At 43.1% G+C, this 14,364-nt stretch overlaps 1 protein-coding gene across 1 annotated transcript in view; it reads left to right on the top strand.

Moving 5' to 3' along the window:
• The window catches only part of LOC104281129 (MICOS complex subunit mic25-a-like), a gene marked incomplete at its 5' end in the record, with an annotated part of 43,622 nt that extends 34,180 nt beyond the window's left edge, over positions 1–9,442 (top strand). The window contains 2 exons of the mRNA XM_009879021.1: positions 6,948–7,083; positions 9,356–9,442. Coding sequence (XP_009877323.1) covers positions 6,948–7,083; positions 9,356–9,442 — 223 coding nt within the window. The remainder of the gene's footprint in view (positions 1–6,947; positions 7,084–9,355) is intronic.
• Between the last annotated feature and the right edge of the window lie 4,922 nt (positions 9,443–14,364).

Raw genomic sequence — 14,364 nt, 5'->3', positions numbered from 1 at the left:
ACAGTTAATTCAGTTGAAACTGCACTTGGCAAAGCACAATAAGTATAAATGAATGTCTTTCAGGATGACCTATTGGTCAAATGGGAAATGTCTGCTTGTGTGTGAGGATAAACTGTGCAGGAGGACAGGACAGATTGTGATACGATGGAAGTAAGAGAGCTGGGACCAGCACTGGATGGGTCACACAATCTCTTTGCATCAATTTCATCAGTAAAATTAAAAGGTTGTTGTTGGATTTCCAAAATTAGAGGTTGTTACAGAGAACTGCTAAATTTTAGTTATTTTCCACTTTAATCTGTATATTTCAGACTTTGGATTTTAGTTTTTGGGGTTTTTTTTTGATGAGGAGAATGTGGTTGGATCATGGCGTTTTTACTGAATGCAGCACAGTGACACAAGTTGCTGACACTTCAGATTAGGACATTCATGTTAACTTTTGTTCTCAGTGGTAGAATCTAATTACTTACGCAGGACAAGATTTCAGAACAGCTTCTGTGTATCTGTGATCGGAAGGAAAGGAAGTATCTGTCCTGGAAAGGACAAGGGTGCACTGAGTGCACGAATTGCGGTGGCGAATTGTGTGGCAGCTTCAAATAAGCTGTCAAAACAGGAACGGAGATTGGGAAGCACTTGAGTGACAAATTTTGTAAGATCACAGAGTCACCCAGAAACTCACAGTACTTTATAAATATGCACTCATTAGGTACTTCCATGGACAAGGTAGGGAAAAATGAGAATTGAGTGACCTATTATTGAAATGCTGCTGTCAAGGGGAAGAGAGAGAAGGGAATACTGGAGCTGTGCAGCAGTGTGCTGCAGACGGACAGTGTGACAAGGCATGTGGGAAGGATTTAGAAGGACAAGAGTACAACTGTTTCAGCTGAGATTTGAAGGTAGTGCCCCTATTTTCATGAAAATTGTCACGAGGTTTCACCTTTTAATACACCCCCTCTTACTGTACACAGTACGTTACTTCTACAAGCCTGGTATTCCATCCAAATCAGCGGCAAAGCCTGATGAGCAGTGTTTTGAATATATGAGTCTGATCAGAAATATTTCCTTCCTGATCACACTGGTTTATCCTTGTGACGTTTGCAGTTTGTTTGCACTGTGCTGGGTTATGTAGCTTAAATATTACTGAATTTTTTAGCCGACATTTGGATAACCTATTAAGCTTCTTCCATCTCTTACTTCTCTTGCCAAACAGCTGCAATATGACTCTTCCTGCTTTCATTCAAGCCATCTTATCAAGCTGGCGTGCAGGACTGAGGAAACCCATAGGTTGTAGTGAGGCCATAGCGTTTGCTTTGTGATAGTGCAGCACCCTGCAGCCTGTGCTGGAAATTAGCTGTCCTGGCTGCTGATGAAAATGAAATGCTTCAATTGTGTTTAATTTTCTGCTGCAAATATCACGGATGCAATAATGACAGAGGATGGAACCATCCTATGTGCTGTCTGTTGCATCTGTCTGGAGTTATTTTTCTGACACATTAAGAAGCCATCATAGCCAAGTGCTACCCGAGAGAGAATGCAGTTTTACAGGTCAGTTAGCTGCTTACCGGGTTTTATGTATGTACAGGACATAATGGCAGCACACCACACTTATGTGACCAAAGCATCACCGAGCTTAGTCTGAAATGCACATAATGCATTTCACAGCCTAGATGTATAAACATGCTAACCAACTATATGACCCATCTCTGATTCCATCCCGACATGCAGAAATGGCTGCTGTGTGCCCTGGTTTTGCTTCCAGGGCTGCCTGTGCACCTCACTGCTGACCTCTGAGGCGGTCTGCACTTGCAGTGACGGTGGTGACTAAATGTGGTTTGCTCAAGTTAGCTCAGACACTGGTCTTACTCAAATAGTGCAGCAGAAAGCAGCTAATGCAGTTGTTGGATTTTGCAGCCCACAGGAAATTCCAGGTTACTGCCCCATTTAGGTTGCTGGTCGCAGCTGTGTACTGGAGCAGCTACTCTAAAGTTGGCTTATATGAGGGATCCTCTGTGTCCTTGTTTTTCACTTTCTGAGCAGAGGCATCAAAGTGTCTGGGTTTAGATACAGTCAGTCTCTCTCTTGAGTTTTTTCTCTGCTTGAATGGTTTCCCAGAGCAAAAGGTAAAAAGAGGATCTTGCTCTTACTCTGTCTGGAATTGCTGTTCTAACCAGTAACACCAAGTGACCGTGTGGCACTCGCTGTGGGGTTACTGATGTTGCACTAGTCTGAAGCGCTGCCAAGTCCTAAAACATTCAAGTTGTATCTCCTCTCGGCTGGTGTGATTTTTCAGCTGGGTGGAAGGACTAGCAAATACATATACATCTTCCAGCTTTCCCTCTCTTTTCAGTACTGAGTCCATAATTCTTCTTCCAGAAAGGGAACCTGTCAGCAGCAGCTAGCGAGTAGCCATTGTGCTCTGTTTTGAAACCTTCTGTCTATGGGGTCTGCATCCTGATGATACTGCCTTAATCGTTTCTTGCAGTAAGTTTGTGTGTTTGTCTTTGGAAGCTATTTGGAAGCTGTGCTGCTTCTTGATTAATTGATGGACATTTAGACCAACACTCTTCCTACTATTGCAGAGCTTATGATGGAAAATCTCGAAGAACCTTGCTTTAACCTCCCAGACGCTTAACACTTCTTCATGGGGTTTATATCCATGTAGAAATGAATTTGCCAAGACAAATGAATGCAGTTACTGACTGGAGCAGCCGTTACCTGCCGCTATTGAACAGTTAGGAGAGGGTTAAGAAGAAAACCTTTTCTGAGCCACTAGATTGGCCCTGACTAAGATGAATGTCTAATTCACTCCCAGCATCCTTACTGCTGCCAGTAATAAAAAGCTTGCTTCACATATTCACCCCACTGCAGACGTTTCTCTTAAATTAAATATCAAGAGGACATATAATAGCACGATTCCACGCCAAGCCAATATTATCAGATTGATGTCAGCAGTGATAATAGAAGAAGGATAAGTTGATGAGATTTCATTTATTAAATAAAGTAAAGGGAATATGCAGTGATAGAGAGGATTTGGTAACTCTTGGTGTGTCAAAACGCAGCAAGATCATGCTTGTTCTGTCTTACCTCAAGGGATAGCAGAAAGAAGGATCCTCTTTGTTTCATTTTGAGAAAACCTCTCCTTTCTTTTCCACACAGAGACCTGGTTCAGATCCCTACATGGGAGGGGGAGGGGAAGGGGAAGATCTGAACTAATGGATTTCATGTGCATGAAGCCTTCCTTCCATTGAATGGTGGTGAGGCAAAGGTTTCCTTCCCCACTGTGATGAGGGAGGCAGTGCTGGCAAGTTGTATTTCTAGATTCAACCCTTCCTTTCCACTTGTCATTTTTTCTCCTTTCCTCTTCCTTTAAACAGATGAGAGCATGTGTTAGTGGTTTAATCTCTCATATTCCGTATGTCCTGCATTTGTTTCCAAGGTATTGTCAGAGCTCATCTCCCGTGCTTCCCTGTCTGCAGGTACTGTCCTAGCCCTCCCCAGCCCAGCCTTTCTCTCTTGTCTTTTTCCTAGCTGCTCTAAATGAGCCTCTTATATCTGTTTCGATAGCAGCAGTAGCAATCGCAAAGTGGTTTATTTTAGGCAGAGGCTAATTGCCTACCTTATTTGGTGGTGCCATATTATGTTTAAAACTGTGACCCATTTTAGAAAGGTCAAAACATACTTCTCTGTATGTATTTAGAGTTCATCCTTGCTCCACCATGTTCCTTCCCTCTTGTTGTTTAAGAAATAAGAATAGAAACCCTCAAGCAATGAGAAGTTACCAAGAGCAATGTAGCGGAGTGTCCAAAAGATGAATTTTTCTAAAGGTTAATGCCAAAAATCTTGAGCTGGGCTGAGGTTGAAGGGAGATGGTGGACTAAGGTCCACTTGTTTTGGAAATCAATGTGCCATTGCTCTCAACACAGACATTTGTAGTTCAACGCTGCTGGTCTCCATCTTTTTTTTCCCTTTAGTCCCTTTTTTCACTCAGATATGTGTTAGTAAAGCCAGACAACTGTGAGGTGCAACTGGTGTATAGGACTGTGGTTGCCTCTTGTGAGGAAGTGTTGCAGCCCGAAGCTGAGAGGCTTCGTGAGCGCAGGAGTGGCGGGTGGCTTCTCTGACCCTTTCAGACAGGACGGGAGCAGCGGTTGCTGCTCAGGGAGGAAAGCAGTTCAGATACCCCCTTTCAGTCCCGATGAGTACCAGAGCTAGTCTTCTGGACCTGGGTGACTTGTGTGCTCCTGGGAACAGCAAGATGTGCTTCCTTACGGTGAGCTCACAGTTGTAGTTCTTGTCTGTTGGTTTCAAAGATCCCACTGCATGGTGGGGCACAGTGGCAGTTACCTCCTGAGCTTCCTATTCCAAAGTGAAATGTCGTTCTCAGGGGGATTTAACTGGTGCTGTGGAATTTCCAGTTTGCTTGTGAATTCACTAATATATTGGTTTGTGTCATTTGTATTGATAATTACCTTAACCAGTTTTGTGTTACATTGATTAGTTTCTCTAAGTCTGTTTTGAGAAGCTGGTGCAATTGCTGCATAACTGCAGTCTGAGATTTTATTTTGATGAAATAAAGGAGAATAGTCTTGTTATGATTCTGGGTATGTGGCACCCAATAAATCCTCTCTGTGTTGTGGGAAGTGGCACGTATGAACGGTAATTTAGGTGCTCGCTAGGCAACGCGTGCTGTGCTGATGGATCCCTTGCCTCTGGTAGGCTTTAGGCAGCAACAATCACTCTGTGGCTTCTTGCTCACCACGGCGTGGCTTCGCAATAGCCCTGTGTGCTCTGGGCTGATCACCAAGGGGTCTGCTGAAGAAGAGGGCCACAGACTTTGCACTGCTGTGAGCCCAGGGGGTTCTGGCTTTACCCTCAAGCTAGGCAATGAAGACTTATGCTATAGGAGGGACAGTGAAGAAAAATCCTGAAACAAAACCCGCAATTTCTGTAGCTCTCTGTGTCCGCAATGGCGACCTCGAGCATTCGTATAAATAATTCCGAGATGTTTGCACTGTATTGTTCAGTTCAGATGAATACAGACTGGTTTGTTTGCTGGACCTTTTTGCTCTTCCAGCTCTCTACATGAAAACTGCAAAAACGTCCTTCAGTTTAACATGGCTGAGTTTCAAAAACCTAATTTTAAAAGTCTTAACTTTTTCAATGAAGTGGGGGATTTGGTGGTATTTCCTGACCTGGTATTGTTTGGTATCGTTTCCACAGTCTCACTGATTTGATTAGAGTGACATTAAAGTTAGTGACAAAGCAAAATGCCAACATTATGAGTTTCTGAAGCTCTCCCTGGGTTCTTTTCTATTCCAAAACTCGAAGATTTTTTAGAATATGGATTTTTAGAGGCTTTAAAGGTGATTTATTGTAGAACATAGAAATTAGAAATGCACACTAGCCTCTAGGGGCCATGCATGGGAATAAGTTTTTTCTAAAGCCTGTAAGATTAGTGAAGAGGTGGGGAAAGAAGTTTGTATAGTATCTCTGGTGGTTTCTGATACAAATCTCAGTGGTTTTGAGTGTGGCTGTCTTGTTGTTACTGATGGATTCTTGGTCTGTCCGTGTATGTGACAGTAAGACTGAAGAGGTATCATTTGGAGTATGTCTCAGCCAAACTATTTTGAGGGAGCAGCCAAAGTTGCTGATATGGAAGAAAAGACAGAATGGTGGTGGGGGTTTGTTGTTTGTTTGTTTTTTTTTTTTAAATTATTCTTTTGGCCCTTCTACTTGTTTTCCTGAGCACCTTACAGAAACAAGAGTGACTTGGAAACGCATATCTGAGCTCTCCAAAAGCTTTTAGAAGATCTTAATTTAAGATGCCATGATTCTTAGAAATCTGTTCCACCTGAGAGAATGAGACCTGCCCAGGAACAGGTCATGTTTTTCCTCTGCCTCACTACGAAGCCCTTTTGCTGAAGGAGTGACTGTTGTGGGTGCTGTGGAAATGAACACATCAGAGCACGGCATTAATGCCTGTTTGTGGCATCAAGTGCTTTGGAAGGAGGCGTTGCGTTTGATGTTTGGGCACAGATCTCTCTAAGCTTATCGAGGCAGAAAATGCAAGGAATTAAAAGGATTTATGGTTTAGGAGGCGGCATCTGCGCATTGCTACACCTAAGCATATGTTCTCTCGTTCTCTGGTAAAACATGCCATGGCAATTGTGCTGCAAATTCCTGCAATTTGTGCCTGCCAGTCTGTGCAGTTGATGACACTGTTGTGTTTGTGCCATTGTTGCTGGTATTGTTTTACAACGACCTTCCCCTTTATTGGTGCTGTTGCTGATGATGTGCCATATGTACACATGCACGTTGGAGTCTAAGAACACCATCCCTAATTGTGCTTGGGTAGCTGTCAATGCCATTTACGGGATATGAGTACTAATTGCTTCAGAAATAAAAAGAAACGGATATCTGCTCTTGCTATTATTCTGTGTTTTCTAGTCACTAGGAGAATTGTAGTGCTTCCAATCCCGCTGGATTTTTTGAAGTGTTTAAATAGATGAGAATTCAATAGATTGAGGCAGCTTATTCAACAAGTCTGCTCGGTTCCTTGTCAGACTGTTGCAGATCTAGCTCAAACCCAGCCAGGATTCCTGAGTTCTCCCAAAACTCCTACTATGAGTTTGGGAAATGTTTGAACCTCTTGGAATTATTTTTTTTTCTCCTGACTGCAGAGGAGAGATAATGTTTTACCTAAGGGTAAAACAGCCTTCCACACCAGCCTAGAAAGAACATGTTCCTTCTTTCTACTAAATACCCTGGATTATTCAGCTGAAAGACACTGTTGGTTATTTGACCCACTTTGGTGATTGCAGCTCCCACCAGTTTCTCTATTAGGACTAGATGACTCCAACCCAAGGTTAGTATGCGTGTTGCTGGTAAAGTGGTAGTAAGTGGGTGAAAACTCCTCTTCACACATCTTTCTGTGCTTGTTTTCCCCGCAGGAGAAGGAACACTAATCCTGTCTGTTCAAGCCTGCAGTCGGAAATTCTGAAGTGCTACCAAGAAAACAAACGTGAAGTGCTCAAATGCTCGGAACTGGCTAAGGAATATCAACGCTGTGTTAGTGCAGCTCAGAAGGTAACAAAAGCTTCCCTGTTGTACTTTCTGGCTTTGCTGTCTTGTTTTGCATGGTGTTTTCTTCTGGGAAGTGTTTCTGGGGGCTGAGGTATCTCAGTCAAATTGCAACGTTTCTAGGAGAGAGGTTTTCTTTGGGAACCATTTTCCCACATTCATTCCATGTTTCCCAGTGACACTGTCGTATGTCCCAGCCTTGCTCCTGTTATACTGAGCTGCCGCCAAAGCAGTAATGCCTATGCTCCTAGGTTTCAAAGTCAGTCACGATAATTTTCCCAAGCTTTACCTTCTTGGGTGCTGTATTTTGGAAGCAGTAGGCAAATCCATTTTGCCAACAGGCTCTAAACATTCTCCCATTATGGGGCCTTGCAGATGGAGGTCTTGCTTCCTTTCGTTGCTGCATGAGGAAAGCTTATTTACTGTGCAAAGCTGCTGCCTGTTACGAAAGTTGCAGACTACTGAAAACTGTTCGTCCTGTGCGAGGGGCCAGCAAGCCTAATTATGGCTCTTCCTTCTGAGATGCAGAGCCCTTGTAGATTCTGTTGATGCCGTAGGACAGTGGCTGTTCAGTACCTTGGAAGAATTTCTGGCAATTGAAACAAATGAAGGAGAAAGGAAAAATGGAGTATTTAGGCATTACAACTAGGATATGGTCTTGGGAAAAGTGAGTGGTTTGACATAAGCTACTGCTTTGGATGTCTGGAGCGTAAAGGATGCTGTGCCCCGTGTGAGAATTCAGTGGCTCACGTGTCCCTCAGAGCAGGCTTTCCGTTTTCTTTGTTGAGTAGAAAATTCTCAAAAAGGTGCTGAGACTACAGTAAAAGGTGAGTTTGGGGAAAAGGATGGAGTCATCTGGGAATAGAAAACGGAGACTCCTCTTGTGGGGTTACTAATACAGAGGGTGGGGGAGAGGTGGAGATTTCATAGAAGCAGTCTTTCTCTGTTGCATTAGCATTGTGAGGGGAAGCTGTATGCCTGATTTAAGTATAACATGAAACAAGCTGCCAGCCGGCTCCCAGAAGAAGCCCGACAGAAGGAGATGGGAAAATTGTCAGGATATATTAGACCAAATGTTGTTGCTAGTCCTAGTGGAATTTTTTTCCTTCCTGTTTACAAAGAAGGTCTTTGTATGTCTGCAAATCAGCAAGGTTAAAGCTGCCAGAGAAAGGGCTTTTCTCTGATATCTTTAAAGTCCCCAGCTCCCAAAACGTGTGGTTTCTTTTTCTTTCTCAGCTTTAAAGTAAAGCAGTGCCTGTGCTGCCGCCGCACGATCCGTGCCCTCTGTTGCCGTGCGCAGAGCACTGGCGCGTCTATTGCCAGCCTCTGTTACCTGATGCTTCCTCCTTTGCCTCCTGTAAATCAGGCTTGTAGACTTTTCAGCGGAGTGTATCTTTAGCAAATGCATTTACCAATACGTCTTTATTGCATGCGGTGCGGGCGGAATGTGATTACCAAAGAAGACAGATTGCATTAAACTTCAGCATATTTGCAAGCTGTGGCTCCAACCCGCCTGAGAAAGGGGCTGGGACGCTGCCAGCCCTGAGCCCCAGCCCAACATTATCAGAGTAAAATGGAAGCTAAATGACTGGTAACAGCAGAGGGCAGTGAAAGATCCTATTAACTTGGATCTTTTTTGGAGTTGTGTGGTGGTAGGGTTTTTGGTAGGTTTTCTTTATAAACCAAAAGTTGGAGATCATCTTCGTTCCTGGCGTGTTCAGTGAACCTCAGAATTTTTTTCCCTCTGCTGTGGTAGAAACTTCCTGGAAGTAGTGCACAGGACATTAATTTGTCATGGAACATGACAGAAAATCTCCCTGCTATGTTCTTGGAAGAGGTGAGAGACTAAGGAATAGGTAATTAAACCTTACAGCTACATACAGGCACTAGAGGGTTCTGCAAGTACAAATTCAAATAAAACTTGTGTATGGCTGCATCTTCTGTATTTTCCTTTGTCGCGGGACAGCCGAAGCCCTGACAATTTGCTTCACTGCTTTTACTGAGTACTCTGTCTCTCGAGAGATATGTAGCGATCGTAAGTTGTTGTGGTTTCTCAGGAAGGATTAAAACTCCCTCCTCCCCCTTTTAAGCTGTTATTTTTCTTTAAGTTTAAATTAGCATCTTCTACCAAATGGCTTTGTCTCACGCATTCCTCATTCAGGAAATTCAGGTTGGAGGAATGTGGGAACCAGAGGCCAGAATCACTTGCTTTCTTGGGTGTTGTTTTTCCTTTTTTCCTCCTTCTTTTTTTTTAAACACAATTTATTTTCCAGTACAGGAGGTTGTAATCAACGCTGGATGTGTGATTTCAGCTCACTTGCACGCTGGTGATTTGTTCTTCTGCTTTTTACTAAAGATTTTATAAGGCTTGGTGAATATTCTTTAATGAAGCATCTGGTTCTCTGCAAGTTCCTTTTGATGGCTGGTAAAAACGTCTCCAGGGCATGGTATGCATTAGACTCAGAGAAAGCAAGCTCTGGATTTTGAGACTGAAAATTACAGCTTGCAGTTGATGAGAATAATTCTTCACATCTTCCCCCTTACTGTGTTGGTTTGAGACTATTCCTCTGAGCACCACTTTCCCTTTGGCTATTGCTGTGCACGTCTCTGAGCTGGGAGCTAAGATGCACCCACAGTTACTTCTGCCCCAAGGACAAGTGTCTCAGGTAATCATTTAGTGAGTTTTGAAATTAATCCTCTACTCATTCTATACAAACCCTCTTACTAGAACAGGTTACTTTATTGTAGCGTATGGTAGGGTTATAACTAATGTTACCTGTTTTGTATATTTTCTGGCCATTAGGGCATCTTTTGTAGTCAAGGGAGAGGAACAGGCACTGGTAGAGCATGGCACGTCTGGTCCTGACGCAGGGGTTTGAAACAGGTCCACTGAGCTGCCATCCACGAGGGAGTATTTCTCTCTGCCGCTTGGAAGGCACATCCAGACCGTGAACTCCAGAGCTAATGCCCATAGTGCGATGATCTTGTAGTTATGGGAGCAGGATCCTGCCCTGATTGTCCACCTTTGTAGCTTGTACACTTTCTACATGCCCTGCTTAACCTGCTCACTAACTTTGCCGCTTCTACCAGCCCAAATGTTGAGTTTCGGTGGCGTGACCATTGACTCACTGCAATGGCATCAGCCCACTTAGGCTGCTTGCTGCATCCTGTGCTTTGCTGATGTGGAAGCTCTCTGACTTTAGACTACCTTACTGTAATGTCTTCTATTTAATTTAGGAGCGTTATGTCTTTTCTGGTGGTCTGTTTTCATGGCTCTGCAGAACTTCAGCTACAGCATAAAAATCGCTGGCTTTAAATCTAATAAAAGCTGGGATAATGGTACAGCTGTGGGAGGGGCAGTTCCCATTGTGTCTTTTAAAATCGCCTGTAGTTTATTGACCGCAAGCTTCCCCAAGAGCTACTGCTGCCGATAGATAATGAGAATTGAGAATTGCTGCTGCCGTTTCCCCAAGGTTTTATCTCATGCCAATGAGAAGAGGGTGTGGAAGGAAAAGGAGAGTGGGCAGTGGAAATCTTCTTAATTTCTTACTTTGAGTCCAGAGGCAGGAGAAAAACAAATTTATTTATTTTTTTTTTCTTTTAAAATCGCCTGTAGTTTATTGACCGCAAGCTTCCCCAAGAGCTACTGCTGCCGATAGATAATGAGAATTGAGAATTGCTGCTGCCGTTTCCCCAAGGTTTTATCTCATGCCAATGAGAAGAGGGTGTGGAAGGAAAAGGAGAGTGGGCAGTGGAAATCTTAATTTCTTACTTCGAGTCCAGAGGCAGGAGAAAAACAAATTATTTTTATTTTTTTTTTTAAATCTGAGTCCCATTAGTGAATTGGTTCTGTCCTCCTGCAAATATGCACTCACATGCAAGCTCTTCAGAATATTTGTGGCCCATTCTGCTTCCCTGTTCACCGCAGTAGGCAAATCTGATTTTCCATTGAATTTTGGTTGGTTAATTTGTTATGTAATTGGTGGTTATACCAGGGAATCTTGGACCAGCTGCTGCTTGAAAAATACAGTCCCTGGTCACTGTGGATTAACGTGATTTGAGATTTTAAACAACCTGCTTCTTGGAACTGTGGGCAGAAAAATGGATGTTAGTGAAGTGCATGTATCTCTGTCTTTCCAAGTGTTGTCTTACTGACTCTAGGTGCCTGTCTTTCACAGAAGGTCCGGGGTGAAATTTTTGTGCTTTAGCTTGTGGCCAAACCAAGCTGTGAAGAGCTGCCTACTCAGGCATGTATTCCCTTGTCGATAGAAGCTGTATACATCGAGCTAGCAGCCGTTCGTAATTCTGTGCTCCTTCTCCCTATTCTCCGTCCAGCTTCCCATGAGTCGGCTATTTGTAACAGACAAAGGTAAATCTACTTCTATCAAGGCTTTAGGGCTTCTACGTCAGGAAATTACAATCCAATAAACGGGTGAGTGAGTTTATGGTGCAGCAACCTCTGTATGGGAACCTTCTGGGTTTGTAACGGAAATGCAGGGAAAATGCACACTCCTTTACTGTGAGTCCCTCTGCTGTGCTGTGCAAACAGGCCCTTGCAAAACACTGACTGACTGGATTCCAGCGGAGGTAGACTTTTAACACAACCTTTAGTCAGGTGCATTCTCCTTTGCCCTTGATTGTAACAAAAAGGAATGTGGTCAGTTTACTGTGCCTACTTTTCCAAGTGATACCTGTGAAAGCCCAGTTCCTGCTTGGCACAGGTGTGCAAGAGCAGAGCACTGCAGCTCTGCGGAAATTCGTCTCCAATCTGTGGGCGTGAGCTAGATTGCTAAGAAGATGCTGCAGGTAGTTGTGCAGTGTCCCATCCTGATGGAGCAGTTTTGCTCAAGCATTTTGGATCCTGCTGCAGCTTGGTCTCCTGGGAGCTGGTGTTTCCACAACCTGAATCTCGTTCTTCTTAAGAGAAAAAGCTTTGGGATGCATCAGATGCTACAGACTGTGCTGCAGGTATCTCTAATCAGTCTGGATCATTAGGCTCTTGTTAAAGAGTTGTTTCCATTCCGATAGATTGCAGAATGCTTTATGGATTGTTTGTGCCCTTATTGGAGTAGAGAGTAGCAGCCCATGTGTGTGACTGGGTGAAGAAAGTATGGCCAGGTATAGTGAAGTCTGTATCTGTACTCGAGAAAAAGCAGGATCTCTCCTCCTTCTGCTGGGATCCTGCAGTTGAAGTCTTGTCAAGGAGATGTAACTATATCACACAGTTTGCTACTTGAAATGCAATATATCTAACTTGGAAGGCTTTCTGAAATTCAGCTTTGTAGTTTCAGATAAATCTGTGTGTTTCGTATCTGGATGATGATATGCCCAGCCATCCTCAGCCAGGTGTATTCCTGCCCTGCCTTTCGGCCGTCAGTCTGTGCTCAAAGCAAAAATATCTGTAGAGCGTTTTTCTTGCCTTTTCTGTAAAGTCAATTCTCTTTTTTTTTAATTTTTCTCTCTTCCAGCCTTCATTTGTGCAGATGCTCTGGTGGTAAGACTATCGGAGGTGTTTATGACTCAATAAATGCCCTCACAAGGGGGTCGGTGGAGAGGCCACAAGCTGCAGGTGGCTTCTGTTCGTTTAGTCATAAGCATGGAGGAGAACGGCAGTAGATTAACTGTACCCAAGCATACCTTGACCTGTTATTCGCAGAGGTGAAAAGGATCCATATAATTATAGAGGATGGAAGCAGTTATTGTTTTGGTTTTTTAGGCAGTAGTTCTTGGTTCTGGTGAGTCTTTGGTCTAAATGCAACACTTCATATCCTCAAGAGTTCATCAGTGGATAAACTAAAAATATAGAGCTGCCTGAAAGGGTGTAAACTGCTATCTTAATAGATGAGGCATGTCCCAGAGTTAAAATGCTGGCCTACTTAAAATGGAAATCACTGATGCCTATATTTGGTATTTACAAAACTGGGGCCATAAGTTCTTTACTGGCTTTGTATCTTGGCACTTCACAAAGCCTTGATGTCCCTCACAGCCTGGTGTGTCGTCATCACTTATTAACCCCTGTGAACAAATCCTTTGCCTGCTGTTGGCAATCCACATAAACTCCAAACATGGCACCTCCTGGACTTCGGGTTTTTTGAAGAAAACAGGACTGTAAATAAGCTTAGAACTTTTCTACTCACTCCTCTGACTATCTCCTTTTCCAGAGATATTTAATCCATACCCTGCGTGATCTTTTTCTCACGAGTTCTTGTATCCATTGCCTGGTCTGGATTGGGAACTTGTGACCCCTCTCTTCTCAAAAACAATCTCTTGTCTAACAGTGCGACACATGGTCCAGGTGTGTTTATTTTTCGTTTTCTCTTAGTTTAAGTTTTTGACGTTAAAGTGAGGCAGAATTGCCTTTGGGTCTAATTTCTCACTTGGTGGTTCTGCTCTCAGATATATTTACGGGTAAAGTTATCTAAATGTGCATGTTTCACAGATGGTTTTGAAGGCAACTTTGTTAAAAGAGTGAAAGAAGTCAGAATACCGTTACAGTTTCTGAAGCTGAACTGTTTGTTATTTGGTTACTTCTAAAATGTGGTCTGTGCTGTAGTTGTTCTTGCTTTAAAACTTAGTTTGCTTGAACCTATTTAAAAGGTGTCTAAAATTTTTTCTGTAATAAAAATACTATAAGAGCTGTCTAGTCAGGAGTTAGAAATCATAGCTGACTTAATGCTGTGATGTGGTCTTTGAGTGAATCTGAAAAGGCTTATTTGAAGTTGGATGTCAAAATCTCAAGCAATGCAGAGCCAAGCTCTGTCAGGAATCTGTTTCTCTGATGTACTGTGTATTTCTCTCGCTCTTTTCAAAAATTTCTATTGTGCTTAAATTAAAGGGACCGACATGGATCTAGTGTACCTCCTAGGTTTCTCCAGTTCTGTGCTCTCTGTATGGTGTGTTAGGCAGTGTGTTCCTGAGAACTGTAGTCTGTGTTCAGTCTGGCTTATCTGTTATGGGAAATAGTTGCCGGGGGGTGGGGGAATGTTGTGATACATCATGCTGTTTTAATGCCAGATTTTTTCACAAAAGATTTGTAGCATTGTGTTGGCAAACTGGGAAGTGGAAATTCTTACTCCGATTAATTCTGGGAGACTGATGACCAAGCAGTCTTGGACAGAAAGAAGTTGATTTCCAATTTTTAAACTGCGTGTTTTGCTGCTGAAGTTAGATTGAAACAGATCCACAAAAATTGCTGTCGATAGCAACGCTGGTTAGAAGCACAAGGTCAGTGGTCAAATGCCTTCAGACCCCCAAGAAGTTCCAAAATAGCCCGGACTTCCATAACTC

This window comes from Apaloderma vittatum, unplaced genomic scaffold (assembly GCF_000703405.1).
Source record: "Apaloderma vittatum isolate BGI_N311 unplaced genomic scaffold, ASM70340v1 scaffold16851, whole genome shotgun sequence".
Lineage (NCBI taxonomy): Eukaryota > Metazoa > Chordata > Aves > Trogoniformes > Trogonidae > Apaloderma > Apaloderma vittatum.
This window is presented reverse-complemented; position numbering and strand designations above follow the sequence as displayed.